This window comes from Malaclemys terrapin, chromosome 11 (assembly GCF_027887155.1).
Source record: "Malaclemys terrapin pileata isolate rMalTer1 chromosome 11, rMalTer1.hap1, whole genome shotgun sequence".
NCBI classification, from domain to species: domain Eukaryota; kingdom Metazoa; phylum Chordata; order Testudines; family Emydidae; genus Malaclemys; species Malaclemys terrapin.
This window is the reverse complement of record NC_071515.1, coordinates 19,488,168-19,506,365: the sequence shown is the minus strand read 5'-3', so window position 1 is coordinate 19,506,365 and position 18,198 is coordinate 19,488,168. Positions and strand designations below refer to the sequence as shown.

Genomic DNA, 18,198 nt, shown 5'->3' with positions numbered 1-18,198 from the left:
CGTGACCCAGTAGAGCTGGGGATGTGGGGGTTGGGGTATGGAAGGGGCTCAGGGATGGGGCAGAAGGTTGGGGGGTGAGGGGTCGGACCGGGAATGAGGGGTTCAGGGTGTGGGAGGGGGCTCTGGGCTGGGGGTTAGGAGGCAGTAGGGGCTCTAGGCAGGTGGTGTAGGCTCTGGGGTGGGGTCGGAGATGAGCGGTTTGGGGTGCAGGAGGGGTTCTGGGTTTGGGGCAGGGGCTCAGGACTGGGACAGGGGATTGGGGCGTGGAGTAGGGGTGCACACTTACCTCCGTTGGCTCCCGGTCAGCGGCGCAGCCGGGGTGCAGAGGCAGGCTTCCTGCCTGTCCTGGCACCATGGACCGCGCTGCGCCCCGGAAGCGGCCAGCAACGGCAACCTAGGCGGAGATGTGCAAGCGGTTTCACGCAACTTTCACCCGCAGGCACCGGCCCCGCCCCCAACTCCCATTGGCCGGTGCTCGGGGCAGGGACAGTGTGCGGAGCCCCGTGGCCCCCCTGTCTAGAAGCCGGATCTGCCTTAGCTGGGCAGCACCGCCAACGGGACTTTTAACGTCCTGGTCAGCAGTGCTGACCAGAGCAAGGCAACTCAGTGCCTTCCATGCCGCGACCGAGTACTGCGACCCATACCGCGACCCATGGTTTGAAAAACACTGCTCTAAGGGACAGACTAAAGTGACAGCTAGCTACTCCAGATTGTGGGTACAGGGTGCACATGTATATAGGGAAGATGTTGGAAGTTTAATTGCAAATGTCTTGAGTGTCTGCTCTTCAGGATTTTTAAACCTATAAAGAACTATTTTCTGTTCTTGCACTGTGGCATTTTCATAGGTCTAACGAAAAGCAGAATTTGCTCCTAATAGTCTATTAATGTTGTTCTAAAGAGCAATATCTTCTCATCTTAAACAGTTTGGTTAAGAGAAAGTTAATCTGGGAGTAAAAATTCATTTAGATAAGGACTAGTGATCATTTTTTGGTTTAAAAAAAGTTTAAAGTATTTTTTCCTAGTGCATATATGAAATGTGCTCTTCCTATTTTAGGCCTCAATATTGCAAATACTCTGCATATGTGTAACTGTTAAGCACATGCTTAAGTGTTTGTGGAATGAGGACATTAATATATAAGTTGTCCATCTCCTGTTTTAAAAACCTTGTATTTCTGTTCATTTGTTTTTATGTTCGACTTAAAAATAAACGTGTATGTTTTCATTGGCTTTGAGCCTAAGTTTTTACCGGTAAATATATTAATTTAAGGTGACAGACCCTATCTGTCATGATTATCCTTACAATATTCCTCTATAATACACAGAACAGGAAGACAACCCCTAGCCCATAGAACTTAAACAAAATAGTAGTTACTTGGAGAAAGCTGTAATTCTTGCTAATTTTCCCTCTACAAATCAAACACCAAATTCACTTCTTGTGGTTGTCTTTTTTGGGTCTGTAGGAGTCAGCAGTTTAATTTCTTGGTATTCTTCGGTTCTGAACAGGTCTACAATATCAGAAAAGTAGTCTTCTTGTTTTTTGGTGATTCCACTTCTATCTGAAAGCAGGAATTGGAGGAAAGACTGAAAAAAATTAATCAAACTTTTTCTCACACACAAGATTTTTACAGAGTTTTTGACAGTAGTTCTGATCAGACCTTAATTTTTCTGAACAATTTCATCAGTTAAATTTAGTCTATTAATTACCTAGAAATTCTACATGAATTTATACTAATACTTTGACAATCCATCCCTCCCCTTCTAAATCTTGAAGGTGAAGTAAAGAAAAAGAAGGAAAATATGTAGCAAAATAAAGCAGAGATTTTGAAAGTCTATTGCTTGCGACTGCTATAGGAATAAAATTCCACACAAGATAAAGTATTTCATAGAAGACATTTATTTTGGGATTGATTTCTTTAAGTGCTCTCCATTCCATTTTTAGAGAGTATGCATTTTTTAAAAACAGAATGTATTTTAGCAGTAGCTGTGTTGAAAAACAAAGTTGCAAAAGATCATGTGACAAGGCTACTTTAATTAGCTTTTCATTTCCACATTATCTTTAGCAAACCAGCCTAATTTCTAAATCAAGTTGCTTCCAAGTCATCATTATGCAATTGAATAAAGAATCTTAACCTGGAAATTTACTTCATTAAGGGAAAAGAAATGCCTAAATCTGTCAACATGCACTTGCAATCAGTGTCCTCTTCCTGGTCAAAGAAGGTGGATGACTCACTCTTGGCAATATGTGGAGTGGCCCCCTTGGTTTAGCTTCACACTTTCTCTAAACAGGGAATTAACATCCGTTGTTTAATGTAACTTCTTGTAGTCTGATTCAATTTGGATCTGCTTAAGATTGAAGAAACATCCAGCAGACTTTTGTTAGATGGTGAGTCTTCCCTTCTGCTCTTTTCAACACTGGTTTTGGAGGTTCCAACACTCTAGATGGCATAAGGAAATGGAAATCAGACTGACAAAGAGAGTGGGAAATTTTTTCTACCTGATGATTTTTCTTGAGATTTTATGTCAATCCAAATGCCTTCTTTTTTCATATTAGCAACTGCTGATGTATAGTTTACATTTTAATGCCTATGGAGAAGCCATGTGTTTCAAGATATTGTGTAAGCGAGTTTCATGTGACCTTCATTGAGCCAACAAGCAGCAAAAAAATATTAGCGTCATCTCCAGCAGCTAGCAGGGAGGTACTATATCCCACATCTGAACCATCATAGAGGATCTCAAAAATTTTCAGGATGGAAATATTTCCCATTTAAGTGGGCCAAATTGTGTCTTCAGAGGTGCTCATTCTAAGTCAGTAGGGTTGCATGCATGTAATTGAGGGCACAGTGTATGGACCACTTTGTTGTAATTACATGTTGACTGCTTTTCATATTGGTTTGATATCCTTAAAATATAGTATGCATATTTAGGGATTGTCTGCATAGGGAAACTGACTGAAATAGCTATTTCAGTCAAGCTATTTTGCAGTAGTTCCCTGTGTGGCTATTCTGTTCTGGAACAAGTCACTTTATTCTGGAACAACAATTATTCTGCAATAAAACAACTTTTATTCCAGAATAGAGTGCTCACACGGGGAGCTATAGCTCATTCTGCAATAGCTGCTCCAGTCAATTTCCCCATGTAAACAACTAATGTAATGTCTTCCTTTCTCATTCAAAACATATAAAATCAAAGAGATGTCAGCCATTTCCAGTTGCAACATCTCTTATGTACATTGAATTCTGCACTTAAATTCCTTTGACTGCCTTTCTTGTCTGTCTTAATGTGGTTTTTTTATAGATATTTCTCATGTATTCCTTAGTACAGCTTCATGTGTGTTTTTGCTCCCTCTTTCTTAGTGATATGACAAGAACAGTAGAGATTTCTGGGGAAGGTGGCCCTCTGGGGATCCATGTAGTACCCTTCTTTTCATCTCTGAGTGGAAGGTAAGATGTTTTCCATATTTTAGAGAAGCATGTTAATGAAAAAGGTGTCAGCTATGTTTATTTCTCTTAAAATATCTCTACTGTGAAAGCATGAGGGGGAGCTAAAACTGTTTTTTCACAGCGGATAACCAAGCCCAATATACTGTATTCCTTCACTGACATCTATTTTGTTCTGTGTGTATATTCGGAGAACAGAACTCACTTCTGTTGTATGTTCATAATGTTTGTACTTTCAAGGATCTCTGAATTTTTTTTTCTGAATGAAAACATGGTAACATGGTCTCTAGTTAAGATTATTGTACTTCTTGAAAGGTGGTTTTTTATCCAGTTGGATTTTTCTCCCCGACCCCTTATTGCTAAATAGCAGAGCAGACATAGAAAAGTCAAAATGACTTGCTTGTCAGTTCTTCGTTCATTTTTTTTTTTCAAGTCCCCTTTCGAATTAGGTTCTTTAGCATTTACAAAAAGTGTACTATACCATGGACTTTTCTTTGGCATGGTAAGATTATTTTAATTGTAAATTATTAAATATAGCTTATTGAGATCACAAAAGACTACCATAGTGGAAAGTTCATATTGATGTATTGTAGTTGAGTATATGTCAGCATTTTCATTATAACTCCCTATTTTCCAAGTTATGTAACTCAGATGTAAAATTTTTCTCTAGACTGAAATTTGACATATGAGGTTTCTGCCAAAGAGCTAATTTGTAGTGCTGTCAGTATGAGAGCCTGTGACAGGGATCGAAAATTGCTAGTGTCATAAATGGCATCACTTTATAGTAAAATGGCTGCTTCTAGTATTAGGCCAATTATAATTATAAACTTTAAAAAAGGTCATAGTCTAATAAGGAAAAGAAATGTTTCTTAATTTATTGATTTCACTACTCTACAGCCAAAATACTTCTGAAATAAATGTAGTCAAACTTTACTAATTCTGGGTTACTGACAATGAAAATGATGCTTAAAATTGTTGATTGGCTCTAGTTTTAAAGATATGCTATTGGGTCAGTATATACGACCCTTGACTTGGGAATGGCGGAGGATAAGTGAGTTATAAAGGGAAGGGATCTCAATTTAAACCAGAAATGACTAAAATACATCTTTGACTGGATCTATGAATAAATCTATGACTGGGTTTGGACAGTACTTGCTTTTTAGGCAAAACAGTGAATGATGCAATCTGAAGCGGGTATTGCATCATATGTGATATGAATTGCATCATGTTATTCCTAGAAGTCCTGGATGATGCAATCATAACGAAGCTTACATCACTCTGCTGAACAAATTGCCCTATATCAGCTCTAGAAATCATACAGTGTCGTGATCTCTTATTTGTCAGTGTTTGATTTTGCAAAGGGACACATTTCTGTTTAGCCAAAGTGAGCAGAGATGCCTCGTACTTGTGTGAACAGTGCAGATAACTTCAGCTATGTTTGTGGTGAAGTGACTTTTGCATCACAAAAGCGCAGTATAACCACTATGGTTAAGAAAGCCTATCACCTTTATTTTGGCTGCAAAATTGGAGATCAGGACAAGAGGTTGGCCCCACACATATGCTGCAACATTTGTGCAACAAATCTTCGCCAGTGGTTGAACAGGAAAAGGAAATCTATGCCTTCTGCAGTGCCGATGATTTGGAGAGAGCCAACAGATCATACCAGCAATTGTTACTTCTGCATGGTGCCTCCAGTTGGGAAAGGTGTGTCAAAGAAGAAAAAGTGGACTGTACATTATCCAAACATTCCATCAGCTATATGCCCAATATCCCACAGAGAAGGACTGCTGGTTCCTGATGTACCAGAATCATTCTCACTTGAGTCAGATGAGGAAGAGGATGAAACTTCTGGTCCTGAAGCATCAATGTCACAGGACCCACATTTTCTCCCATCCTCCTCCTCTGAACCACACCTCATAACACAAGGTGAACTGAATGACCTTGTCAGGGATTTGGAACTACCCAAGAGTAAGGCAGAACTGTTGGGCTCCAGACTACAGCAGTGGAATCTCCTGGCAGGTGATGTTAAGGTTTCCATGTTCCATGACTGTCAAAAGGATCTTGTCCCATTCTTCTTCATGGAAGGTGATCTTGTAGCCTGCAACAACATAGATGGTGTGATGGCAGCCCTCAACATCGTTCACGATCCAGATGAGTGGAGACTGTTCATTGATTCATCAAAGACGAGTCTTAAAGCTGTTTTACTGCATAATGGCAATGTTTTGCCATCAATTCCAGTTGGTCATGCAGTCCATATGAAGGAAACCTGTGACAACATGAAACAACTTTTGAGGTGCATAAACTATGACCAACATCAGTGGCAGCTTTGTGGCGATTTGAAGGTTGTTGCTCTCTTGCTTGGTCTGCAGACTGGATACACAAAGTACTGCTGCTTTCTCTGCAAATGGGATAGTCGTGCAAGAGATTCCTGCTACATCAAGAAAGATTGGCCACTCCGACAGTCATTGGAGCTTGGGAGGAAAAGTGTTCAGCATCCACCACTCGTTGAATCAAGGAAGATTTTGTTACCACCCTTACACATCAAGCTGGGTCTGATGAAGAACTTTGTCAAGGCCATTGACAAAACACAAGCAGCTTTCAAGTACCTCCGTGGAAAATTTCCAAGGTTAAGTGAAGCTAAGATAAAGGAAGGTGTCTTTGTTGGTCCTCAGATTCGTGAACTTCTTCAAGATGATGCATTTGACCATGCACTGCGTGGCAAGGAAAAGACGGCATGGAAAGCCTTCCAGTTAGTGGCAATAAATTTTCTCGGAAACAACAAGGCAGACAACTACAGGTGGCTGGTGGAAAACCTCCTCAAGGCATACAAAAGCCTTGGTTGCAACATGTCACTAACGATACATGTTTTGCACTCTCGTCTAGCTTTTTTTCCACCGAACTGCGGAGCAGTGAGCAACGAGCACGGCGAGCGATTTCACCAGGACATTGCAACAATGGAGAAACGCTATCAGGGCAAATGGAGCCCATCAATGCTTGCAGACTATTGCTGGACAGTGACAAGAGATGCTCCATTTAATGAATACAAGAGACAAGCCAAGAAGCGCCGAGTAGACACTGAATAGGACTAAACTATGTACATAATAGTTTTTTGCCTTTTGTTTCATAATAAATTTTATTTATATAATCCTTTTGCTGATTTTTAAAGTGTTCCATAAACAGAACAGGTGACATATTATCATGTAAAGCAACCATAAACACATGAAAAGACCTAGGTTTACAATTTATGATTAAAACTGTACTATCTACACAATATACATAGACATAAAATGTAAAAACTTAACTATCTTAGAAACAGTAGCCAATCAGTTGTTTTAATTGTCATATTTGAATTCAGCACATCAAAATACATAATAAATAGCACATTTTATCTCTGAAACAGACGACTTCTCAAAAATTGTAGACCAGTGTTTTCAGAATGTTACGGTGAGGAGAAAAAAGTGGTATGTGTTTCTTTTCAAGTAGTATATTGTTTGTGAATATTTCCTCAGCAGGATCTGAGACTTTAGATGGACTCATTCAACTGGGGTATTTTAACCAAATCAAAAAGCAGGTTGACCATTTGCTGCTTGAAAAAAATGTCATCACCTTATTTCAGGAGGAAGGATTGGAAGTCAGGAGTTCTGAGTTCTATCATTGGCTCCATCTCAGACTTCCTGTTTTACCTTGGGCAAGCCATTCTGTTTCCCCATCTCTAAAACATAGGCAATGCTTCCTTATATTATAGGGGCATAGTGAGGCTTAATTTGCTAATTCTTCTTTGAGATCCTCAGGTGGAAGGCACTATAAAATTGCAAAATATCAGTAATTTAATATTACTGCAATACTTGTGATGCTGAATTCTAACTGCTTAGGGTTCATCTTTAAAAGAATTCACTGAATAACCAGCAGAGCTCCTTGGCCTACTTTCTGTGCATGTTAATATTCTTGTTTACAAATGCTGTGGAGCATGGCTTACAGCAAGCTATTTTTTGACAGACAGGCTGAGTGTTTACCCAGTTGTCTTGAGAAATTCTAATGACACTTGGCAGAATTGTACTGGTGCCTTTTGTAAAATACCAGAATGGTTTAACCACTTGTTCCTGTTATTTAATCAAACAGGGACTAGTGCATACATTTCATAATTCATCAAAACACAAGAAAGAACAGAAGTGTTTTCCATTTCTGTTGATAACAGGGCAGGTTTTATCAAGCATGTTGGCCATCCACCTTGACTGGTATTTTTGTTGTAACAGTTTGTAGAAAACTGGTATTTTCTAATAAGAATAGTATTGATATTACACTAATAACAGGTATTCATCTTCAGTGAATAACATTTAGGAATAATATTTCATTGTAATCCTGTTCTGTTTGGTTTTTTTTCAGAATGAGTTTAAGCAAAATGCTTGGCACTTAGGCTTTAGTATACAAATGAGCAACAATAACTAGTTGAAATAATGTTTCATTTTCTTTGCACTTTAGACTTACCATAAAAGAAAGGAAATGAAATTTAAAAATCACATTAAGGTAATGTTAAAGTTGAGACTTCAAACAATAAAATTAATGAAGTAACGAGGTTAGGCTGTCACAGCATATTTAACTCAACCCATGTGTCCAGATAATGCAGCACATATGGGGAATATCAGGCCAGTCAGTGATCTTATAGTTCTATGTGGCTGTTGAGTCTGGGCACAGTGGGATTAGTTAAGATCATAGCAACAGACTTAATTTTCAATTTCTTTAATTTCCTTATTTTTACTAGATTGAATCTTAATGTAATTATTTGAAATTAAATTGTAATATTTAACTCCTTGGTTGCAGCTAATTGGCTGTTTCTATTGGTATTCATGGAAATTGTCAAATTTTGCCTGCCCCAAAATAAAAAGTTTTCTTTATTACACTACAATGTTATTAGGGGTTCATCTACATGACAAATTTATTACAATGCAAAATTCCAGTCTACTAATGCTCCTTAGTGGAAAACACACACTTAAAAAAAAAAATTTTTTTTGTAGATAAACAAAACTCATATCTTTTTGCCGTTCTGTTACTTAGTAGATTTAAATACTAATCAGATGAATAGTACTGGTGTAAAGGAACTGTGAAGTTGAAAATTACATATTGGTGCTTTACTGAGTGAAACCAATGAAAAGGGCCTCTAAGGCAATGTCTACACTATAATGTAAGCCTAGGGTTAGTGGATCTCAAGTCAGTAGGTCCTGGGTTAGAGAACCCAGGTCTTGAGCATCTACATTGATTGTCAACCATAGATTCGGAATTTTCTAACCCAGGCCTAACTCGAGGCTCCGACGTTCATGTTGCAATACGCAGACTCAGATCCAACCAACCATATCCCAGACTTCCTAGCGCCCTCCCGAAATGTGGCCGCTCTAGCCCTTGGTTTGTGGTGCAGCGTGGAAAAACTTGACTGTCCACCAAACTTGATTGTCCAAAGGAAGAGAGAGTTGTTTCATAGGATTGTGGGATCCTTTTAGGGATCTCCCAGTACACAAGTCTACTAAGACTGCATATATACTGCAGAGCAATAGGACTTGGACCCAGGGACTGACTTGACTCAGGTTTGGACCCACCACCCCTGTAGGGTCCTATGACCCTGGGTCCAGGCCCTGGATTAGCACGATTTTGTGTGTAGATGGAGGTCAAAGGTAGGCTTGAGCCTGAGTTCGAACCCTGAGTTTACATTGCAGTGTAGACATATCCTAAATGTCATCTATGTTATGGCATGTGTAGGTTAATACATAAAAATGAGATTATAAGGGCTCTGTGTACACACAGTCTTCAATTACATGGAATGTCTCGGTGACACCCCAGGTTTTTAATCCAGTCTCAAGCAAGTACAGTTTTTTACCTGAAATCATTCCCATTTGCAGATTTAGTGCTTAGCATAGTGCTTAGCATGCTATGAGAAGGACATCATCCTCTCTAAGGCAGAAGTCTGACTCTTCTTTATGTAATTTACTTTGCACTTGTACAACAACACTTTCTGTTTGAGCTTCTGAAAGCACTTTACAAATATGAATGTAGTAAACTTCACAATACACCTGTGAGGTAGGAAATTAATATTGATCTCATTTGTCATGGAAATGAGGAAACTGTGAGTCAGTGGGGATTTAATTGACTTGAGAAACGATGTATAGGAAGTCCATAGGAATACAACGCAGATCTCCTTGCAAGGGCTTTTCAAAATGTTAATAACAAATTCACACTGCCCCTCCACCTGGATCACTGTGGTTTGCAGTGGTTCAAGAAACCCTAGGCCTCAATACAGGCAAGATTAGCCTAATTTCTCGGTTTCTTCGGATTTGACTAGAAAGAGATTGTTCCTTGTGCACGTCATCCTTTCCTCAGCAGAAACAGGCTTCCAATTCCTTGTAGCAATGCCTCTGTATTTTGATCTAGTATAATTAGAACCACTGTTTTGCACTTAACTTTAACCTTTTCCTTGTAATTGATTCCATCGTATTTGTTAACATGTATCTATCCTGCATAAATTCTATCCTAACATTTTGTCTGGAAGGATGGGGCTGGTTTCCCCCTCCCTTTCTCCAACCCCTGATTAATGCGGTTAACACTTTCTGAAGTGTTAGGAAGGGTTACCAACAGTGTCAGCAGACTACAATTATACTGGCTGGTTTCATATTCTTTTTGGAGTCCTGGTTCATTAATGGAAAACAAATTTTGGAAATCTCTCCTTTAAACTAAAGACTTAATATGGTGTGATTAGTAGACCACAAGAAGAACTTTGTTCCTTCCTTAGTAGAGACCAATATCTATTTGTAATTATTATAAATGTCTTGTATACAAATCTAATACAGAATAATCATCAGCTTTATTATTGCTTTTCAGGATTCTAGGTCTCTTTATTCGTGGTATTGAGGAGAACAGCAGGTCTAGGCGTGATGGTCTTTTCCATGAAAACGAGTGTATTGTGAAAATTAACAATGTGGACCTCGTAGATAAAACCTTTCCACAGTGAGTGCTACTTAATTACTTAATTGATTCTGTTAACCACCAGAATTTTATATAATGCTGTACTTATTGAGGTGATTAATGTAGCATGTTGCAAGTAAAATACCATAAAATATGTATATAACTAAAGCATCATAATTCTCTTTCATGAAACTTCCAAATGCAGTAATATATAGTTCCCATCATAGACTCAAATTATAGAAATTATAATATTGGAAAAACCTTCACCTGCCAGTGAAGCAGAACTTTCTACAATGTATTCTAAATTGTTTTGTCCACTCCAGTTTTAAAGAATTCAAACAATGGAACACTACTTCTGATGAGATACTATTCAGCATTAGGAAATTTTTCCTTACATCAGTGCTTTTGTATTTCATTACTCCTTATTGCATGCCTTTGGAACATCCTAAATAAATCCTCTCCCTCCTTTGTGTTTACACTTCAGAAAGGTATTGGCTTTACATTATCTCCTACTAGTAATTGTTTAGCCAAACAATACTGTGCAGATTTAGTTTGCATAACTTTTAAATATAAGTCAATCCCTTCACCCCCACTTACTTTTTCTACTCGTCATAGAATCATAGAATATCAGGGTTGGAAGGGACCTCAAGAGGTCATCTAGTCCAACCCCCTGCTCAAAGTAGGACCAATTCCCAACTAAATCATCCCAGCCAGGGCTTTGTCAAGCCGGGCCTTAAAAACCTCCAAGGAAGGAGACTCCACCACCTCCCTAGGTAACGCATTCCAGTGCTTCACCACCCTCCTAGTGAAATGGTGTTTCCTAATATCCAACCTGGACCTTCCCCACTGCAACTTGAGACCATTGCTCCTTGTTCTGTCATCTGCCACCACTGAGAACAGCCGAGCTCCATCCTCTTTGGAACCCCCCTTCAGGTAGTTGAAGGCTGCTATCAAATTCTTCTCTTCTGGAGACTAAACAATCCCAGTTCCCTCAGCCTCTCCTCATAAGTTATGTGCTCCAGACCCCTAATCATTTTTGTTGCCCTCTGCTGGACTCTTTCCAATTTTTCCACATCCTTCTTGTAGTGTGGGGCCCAAAACTGGACACAGTATTCCAGATGAGGCCTCACCAATGTCGAATAAAGGGGAATGATCACGTTCCTCGATCTGCTGGCAATGCCCCTACTTATACAGCCCAAAATGCCATTAGCCTTCTTGGCAACAAGAGCACACTGTTGACTCATATCCAGCTTCTCGTCCACTGTGACCCCTAGGTCTTTTTCTGCAGAACTGCTACCTAGCCATTCGGTCCCTAGTCTGTAACAGTGCATGGGATTCTTCCGTCCTAAGTGCAGGACTCTGCACTTGTCCTTGTTGAACCTCATCAGGTTTTTTTTGGCCCAATCCTCTAATTTGTCTAGGTCCCTCTGCATCTTTTGCCTTCCAATCGGTGGAGTCTCCTTCTGCTCCCTTCCCTCAGATGGGTCATCTAGTCCACTCTCCGCATTTGTACCTGTAGAGAGAACATGGAAATGATTGCTCACCTGTATCTCCATTGCTGGTGCATGGACGCTCTTCTTTCTCCTTCTGGAGGTCACATGCTGCCAAACCTCTTCACAATCCTTCTGTCCCTGCTGCACCTGCTTTGAATCTTCAGAACATTGTAGCTGTAGAAGCATCTCCTCACGTCTGTCCAGGAAATCTTCATTTTCCCGTATGCAACGCAGAGTCGATACTCGTTTCTCCAGCCCTCGAACCTTCTCTTCCAATATGGCGACCAGCTTGCACTTTGTACAGACAAAGTCGCTTCTGTCCTGTGGAAGAAAGACAAACATGGCACAACCTGTGCAGGTTACAACAGCTGATCGCTCACCTTCCATATCACCGTCCTCTTAAGAGCTTCCTCAACTGTTGCAGGAACTACTCAGAGAAACCTGCAGATGAAAGCCTCAGTGAGCTCTCCCCAGGCGAGCTCCCGGGCAAACTCCCTCTGTTAGCCTCTGCTGTTCGCCGCTCTGCTAGTTCGCTGCTGACTGCCCTTATATACCAGTCAGGCCTACTCAAGGCCCACCTGGAACAAAGCACTCCCAATTCACACTTTTCAGACAAGCAAGCAATCAAGCACACGGTCAAACTGACCAACTGTCCCAGCAGCAGACACTCAGGTACTCACCAACACAGCCTTTTTAGTCTTTTATTTCCTTCCAATTTTTTGAGAAATTTCTAGTATTAAGGTATCCAAAACTGAACATATAGTATTTTTGGTGGTGCCCACAACTTCTGAGAATGTGGTGTTTCTTTAAATAGTTAAGAAGAAAGAGAGACTCTCTTGTGCTACAACTCTTTTCAGGTGTCTAAAAATGGTTAAAGATTAATGATTTCCAACACAAAGTATAAAGCAGTTGAACTAAGTTGCAAGGCTAACTTTAGGTTAAAAGCATAGAGTAATAAGTTTTGTAGTTTTGACTTAAAATCTGTTGACGTTATTGTTCATCCCTAATTGGTTTATGTAACAGAGAATACTTTGGATAATCTATGCATTCAAGACGACTTTTTTTTTGCTGGAATGAATAGCCTCTTAAATTTCACAGTCACAAATATTTGCTTAAAATTAAATAGTAATTTATTTTTATTTTTAATCCCTATATTACAAGACACGAGTGATATTCATCAGACAACAAAATCTGTTGAGGGCTCAAGGGAGTTGATGCTTAACATTTTAAACCATAAGCCAAATGCTCAATGTTTTTGCTCAATGCAAAATTTCAGTGTTACATATGAATATGTGCAGTTCTACAGTAGTTTGATTAAAAACAGTGCTGATCTTATGCTTTAGTGGCTAAGGTTTTTGTGGATTCCCTCCCCCCTTTTTCCCTGGTTGTACATGTTCAAAATATCTGATAATAAGCCTATTCCATGGTACATTTTCGTTTTGGTGATTGATAAGTGTCAGAACCTAACCAATCTTTTCCCCCCTGCAGTGGAAAATAGTTTCCACATCATAACAGAGACCACTAGGGAGTTCCATGACCCCATGAATTCCCTGCTCCCACCTGCCAAATGTTCACAGATGATGCTAGGAAAACCTGGTGACTTCAGCTTCAAATTAGCAAAGTGTATGCTTAAGTAAAATCCTTATTCAACATGTTTAAGCACATGCTTCGCTAGAAGTATCTACTCAGGTGCTATTGCAGTTAACAGAAATTGGGCATGTGCTTAATTTTAAGGACCTTCTTAAGTGCTTTGCTGAATAGCTATGGACTGCTAAATCAAGGCATTTGTCCCATAAAACTGAAATGCTGAAAAAAGTTTTAATGCTACATTTGAGTGCCTTCTGCATTTCTAGTCCATGCCAGAAAAGGGAAATTTTAAGAAAAGGGAAATTTAGACAAGAAAAACAATAGATTTAAATGTGATGTGTAAGGTAAACATAACAAAACCCCATCAACCTATATTGTTTGTATTTTCATATGGATATTTTTAGCCTACTACACAGGTAGATATATTTGGTGTGGTATTATACAGGTAAGAATGCAAGTATACAAATGTGTTGCAGTATGAATGTAGATGTGGTCCAGCACGGTTGTACACAGGTAGACATACTGGTATTTGGTGCAGTATTGTTATATGCTAGTAATAAGTCAATAAGTAATTGATGTAAAGCTTTTATACATAAATAACGTAGATGTTTGTTGCAGACTAGTTTTTGCAAAATCAATCCCTTTTACTTATTTAGTTATCAATTATACCACAAAATAATTTGATCCCTAAATTGTCAAATGAATTTTAAGTTATGGGGTTGTAACGTAAAGGCCAATGGTCTTACCTAGCAGCTAGTGTTTTATTAAGAAAATAAAATACATCTTTCTCAAATGATTTTTTGCATTGATCAAATTATTTTTTGAAATTTTGAATGACTGAGTAGAAGTTTGCAGTCCCCTTCCTGCCTCCTCTGGAACACACTATAGATTTTGAATGCCTCTGGCCTGTAGCAATGTGGAGAATTTCACCCTCTGATTTCTCTGCAATACTGCTAGCTTTCTGGAATACTTGGAAGCACTACAGTAACTGCCAGTTCTCTATCAGTTTCCCTTTTAAACTGAGAGATTAAGGAGACTTCACTTGCTCAGTTTTTGCCAAAGATTTAATTTTCTTCTGACACCATGTAACCTACAAGAGTAACATAATAGTTTTTACTTCCTGGCCCCATCACCTGAAATGAATCGGAGGTACAAAAGTTTGATGCCTCTGTCAAATGACAGGGGTTTATAGTCACTTGTTGCATTGGCTACTGATACAGAAAGAGCAATCAGTTTGACTGTATTAGTGGTAAGGTCATGGTTTCTCCTGCTGATTGCAAAGGGTCCTTTAATGGTTAGCAAAGACTGTAGTGATTACATGTTCTTTTTCAGTTTGTCTATTTTAGATGGAAGTTTTTGAATACTGCTCTGAAAGGTTGCTTTTCCTCACTAGAAGGCAATTTGTTGTAGTTTCGTGTTCATAATGGTTTTATATCTCTCTACTGTGAGTCTCCTTTTTCATTTTGTGTTAATAAATTCAATGATATTCTGCTGTGTTCTGGAGATCTTAGCACCTCTTTTGGTTGAGTCTTTGCCTTTTATTTCTTTAAGTATGCATTTGGGGGCTCAAAGAATTTGACTTCCACTGCCCATTACATTTTTCTAAAAAAAAAAAAAAAAAAAAAAAAAAAAAAAAAAAAAAAGTCCTGGCAATTATTTCCCCCTCAGGTACTGCTTCTAGGTTTCCTACAGATTTACTGGTGTTCTCACCATTATTTTTAGTTTGTGAGAGATCTCCTATTTCTATCTCTCTGATATGTTTAAAATGTGCATGTCCTAAAAATGAGCTTTTAAGCCACCATATAGTGTATTGTCACGTGGCTGCTTGCAATGATATGAGAATGGGGAGTGGTCTGAGATAAATTAAGTGAGGATTTTACATTCTTAAATATCTATTAGCTGGTGGTTTAGGGATGAGAAATAAGTTTGTTTTGAAATAAACAGTATATGGTACAGAAGCAGGCATAACCTACAACTCTAATGTCTGTGGAGAATATGGACTGAGGAGCATAGTTCTTTCACTACTGTAGTTAAAGCATTTTTGAGCTTTATCTTGTGTGTATAATAGAGTTGGGGCGCTTTTAAACTCTTCTGCTCAGATTAATCTAGAGAGAGTTTATTCCAGAGATCCCTTTCAACTAGGATTACCATATTTAAAAAAAAAAAAAAAAAGAGGACACTCCATGGGGCCCCAGCCCTGTCCCAACTCCGCCCCTTCCCCACCCCAGCTCCGCCCCTTCCCCAAAGTCCCCACCCCCTGCTCTTCCCCCTCCCCTGCACACTCCGCCCCCCTGCTCCTCCCCCTCCCCTGCTTCCCGCAAATCAAATGTTCACGGAAAGCCTGAAACAGGCAGGTAGCAGGTAAGCTGGTGCGGGGGAGGGGGGGCGCGGCCCAGTCCGGCCCCCCCCAGCCGAGCGGCTCTGGCCCGGCTTGGCTCGGGCCCTGGGGCGCTGGCCCCGGTTCCGCCCGAGTGGCTCCAGCCCGCCCCGGCCCGGCCACTTCAGCTCAGCTCGGGCCCCGATCATTAATATTCTTGTGTGATGTATGCACATGGTGTGTATTAAGAGTTTTGACTATACTCTGGAATTAAAGTGTGTTTAAACTGTGCAACACAAGTATGTAGGGACAGAATTAAAAAGGCCAAGGCAGAAAATGAGATTAAACTAACTAGAGACATAAAAGGTAAAAAGAAAACATTCTACAAATACATTAGCAGCAAGAGGGAAGACCAAGAACAGGGTAGGCCCATTACTCAGTGAAGGGGGTAGCAGGGGGATGGAAACAATAACAAAAAACGTGGAAATGGCAGAAGTGTTTAAATTTTTTTTTTGGTCAGTTTTCACCAAAAAGTTTAGTAGCAATTGGACATTAATGAATGCCAATGAAAATGAGGTAGTATTATAGACTAAAATAAAGAAAGAACAAGTTAAAAATTACTTAGACAATTTAGATGTTTTCAAGTCACCAGTGCCTGATGAAATATATGCTAGAATATTCAAGGAGCTGACTGAGGAGATATCTGAACCATTAGTGATTATCTTCTAAAAGTCATGGAAGATGGGTCAGATTCCAGAGGACTGGAAAAGGGCAAATGTAGTGCCAATCTATAAAAAGGGGAGTAAGAACAACCCAGGAAATTACAGACCAGTCAGTTTAAGTTCAGTACCGGGAAAGATAATAGAGAAATAATTAAGCAATCAGTTTGCAGAAACATAGAAGATAATAAGTAACAGCACGGATTTGTCAAGAACAAATAGTGTCAAACCAACCTAATAGCTTTCTTTGACAGAATAACAAGCCTCGGGGATGGGGGGAAGCAGTAGATGTGGTATATCTTGACTTTTGTAAGGCTTTTGATACTCTCTGACATGACCATCTGATAAACAAACTAGGGAAATACAACCTAGATGGAGCTACTATAAGGTGGATGCATAACTGATTGGAAAACCATTCCCAGAGGGTAGTTATCAGTGGTTCACAGTTGAGCTGGAAGGGTGTATCAAGTGGGGTTCCACAGGGATCACTTCTGGGTCTGGTTCTATTCAATATCTTCATCAATGATTTAGATAATGGCATAGAGGACAATACCAAGCTGGGAGGAGTTGCAAGTGCTTTGGAGGATAAGATTAAAATTCAAAATGGAATGGACAAACTGGAGAAATGGTTTGAAATAAATAGGATGAAATTCAATAAGGACAAATGCAATATATTCCTGTAGCAGGGTGAATGCCCGCTCCAGCCCTGAAGGGGTTGGAAAAGTCCTGCAGAGGGCTGGGCTGTGGAAAGGGGCAAAACCCCGGCTGATTGGGGAAGTGGCTACAGCTGGAGCCATGCCCCAAACTGAGCCACTCAGCCTTATAAGAAGGCCAGGTTAGCCAGAGCTGAGGAGTCTCCCTCTGACAGGAGAGAGAGAGAGAGACAGACCTGGCTGCAGGGAACTCACCAGGGACCTAGAGTGAGGCAGGGCTGGGGAAAGGCCTTGGGGGCTGGGAAGCCATAGGCCAGCAACTCCCCAGGCTGCAGGGCCTGGTCCTAGGCCCACATAGGTATTGAGGTTACAGAGGGGCAACCTGAGGATGGTTAAAGGCAAATGTATGGATCAACACTATATGAGGAAATATGGATACTTAATGATATTATGCTTTAAAGTCTGTGGCCAAAAAGGGAGAAACAGGTTCCCTCTCAGACAGGAGAGAAAGCAGCTATTTACCTGTCTCCTATGTATATTAAGCATGGTGGAATGAAAATAGTGGAAACCCCATTAATGTACAGGGGAATGGGAAATCCAAAGGAAGGGAAAAACAACATGAGTTCATCATGCCCCTTGAAACAAAGGCATTGAACTTTAGAAGACGTAAGCAAAAATAGAAGCCGTCTTTGTCATCCCTCACTAGACGGAGACCAGAGGCCAGAGCTCTTGCAAGATGAGAAATATGGGTTCTTCAACCATGGAGGGGTTGAAGTCTCTGGAAACTGAATATAGTTGACACTTAGGAAGACAAGGGAAGCCAGAGCTTTGTCTTCTGTGGAAGGTCCTGACTGAGGGAAAGTCAACCATGGTTGGAAAGGAGGAAGACTGATGAGGGAAACCATCTAGAACAAAACATATAACTTGCTAGATTAAGTTTTAGACTTTTATGTTCATGTTTTCACTTTTGTTTGTATGTAGCCCTGTCTAACTTTATTCCTTTAAATTGGTATCACTTAACCTATGTCTAATTGTTAATAAACT

At 39.9% G+C, this 18,198-nt stretch overlaps 1 protein-coding gene across 1 annotated transcript in view; it reads left to right on the top strand.

Moving 5' to 3' along the window:
* Positions 1 to 18,198, top strand: part of PARD3B (par-3 family cell polarity regulator beta) — a 658,517-nt gene that overhangs the window by 327,129 nt on the left and 313,190 nt on the right. Inside the window, exons 6-7 of the mRNA XM_054043471.1 lie at positions 3,354 to 3,440; positions 10,302 to 10,427. Of these exons, the coding sequence (XP_053899446.1) occupies positions 3,354 to 3,440; positions 10,302 to 10,427 (213 nt within the window). The remainder of the gene's footprint in view (positions 1 to 3,353; positions 3,441 to 10,301; positions 10,428 to 18,198) is intronic.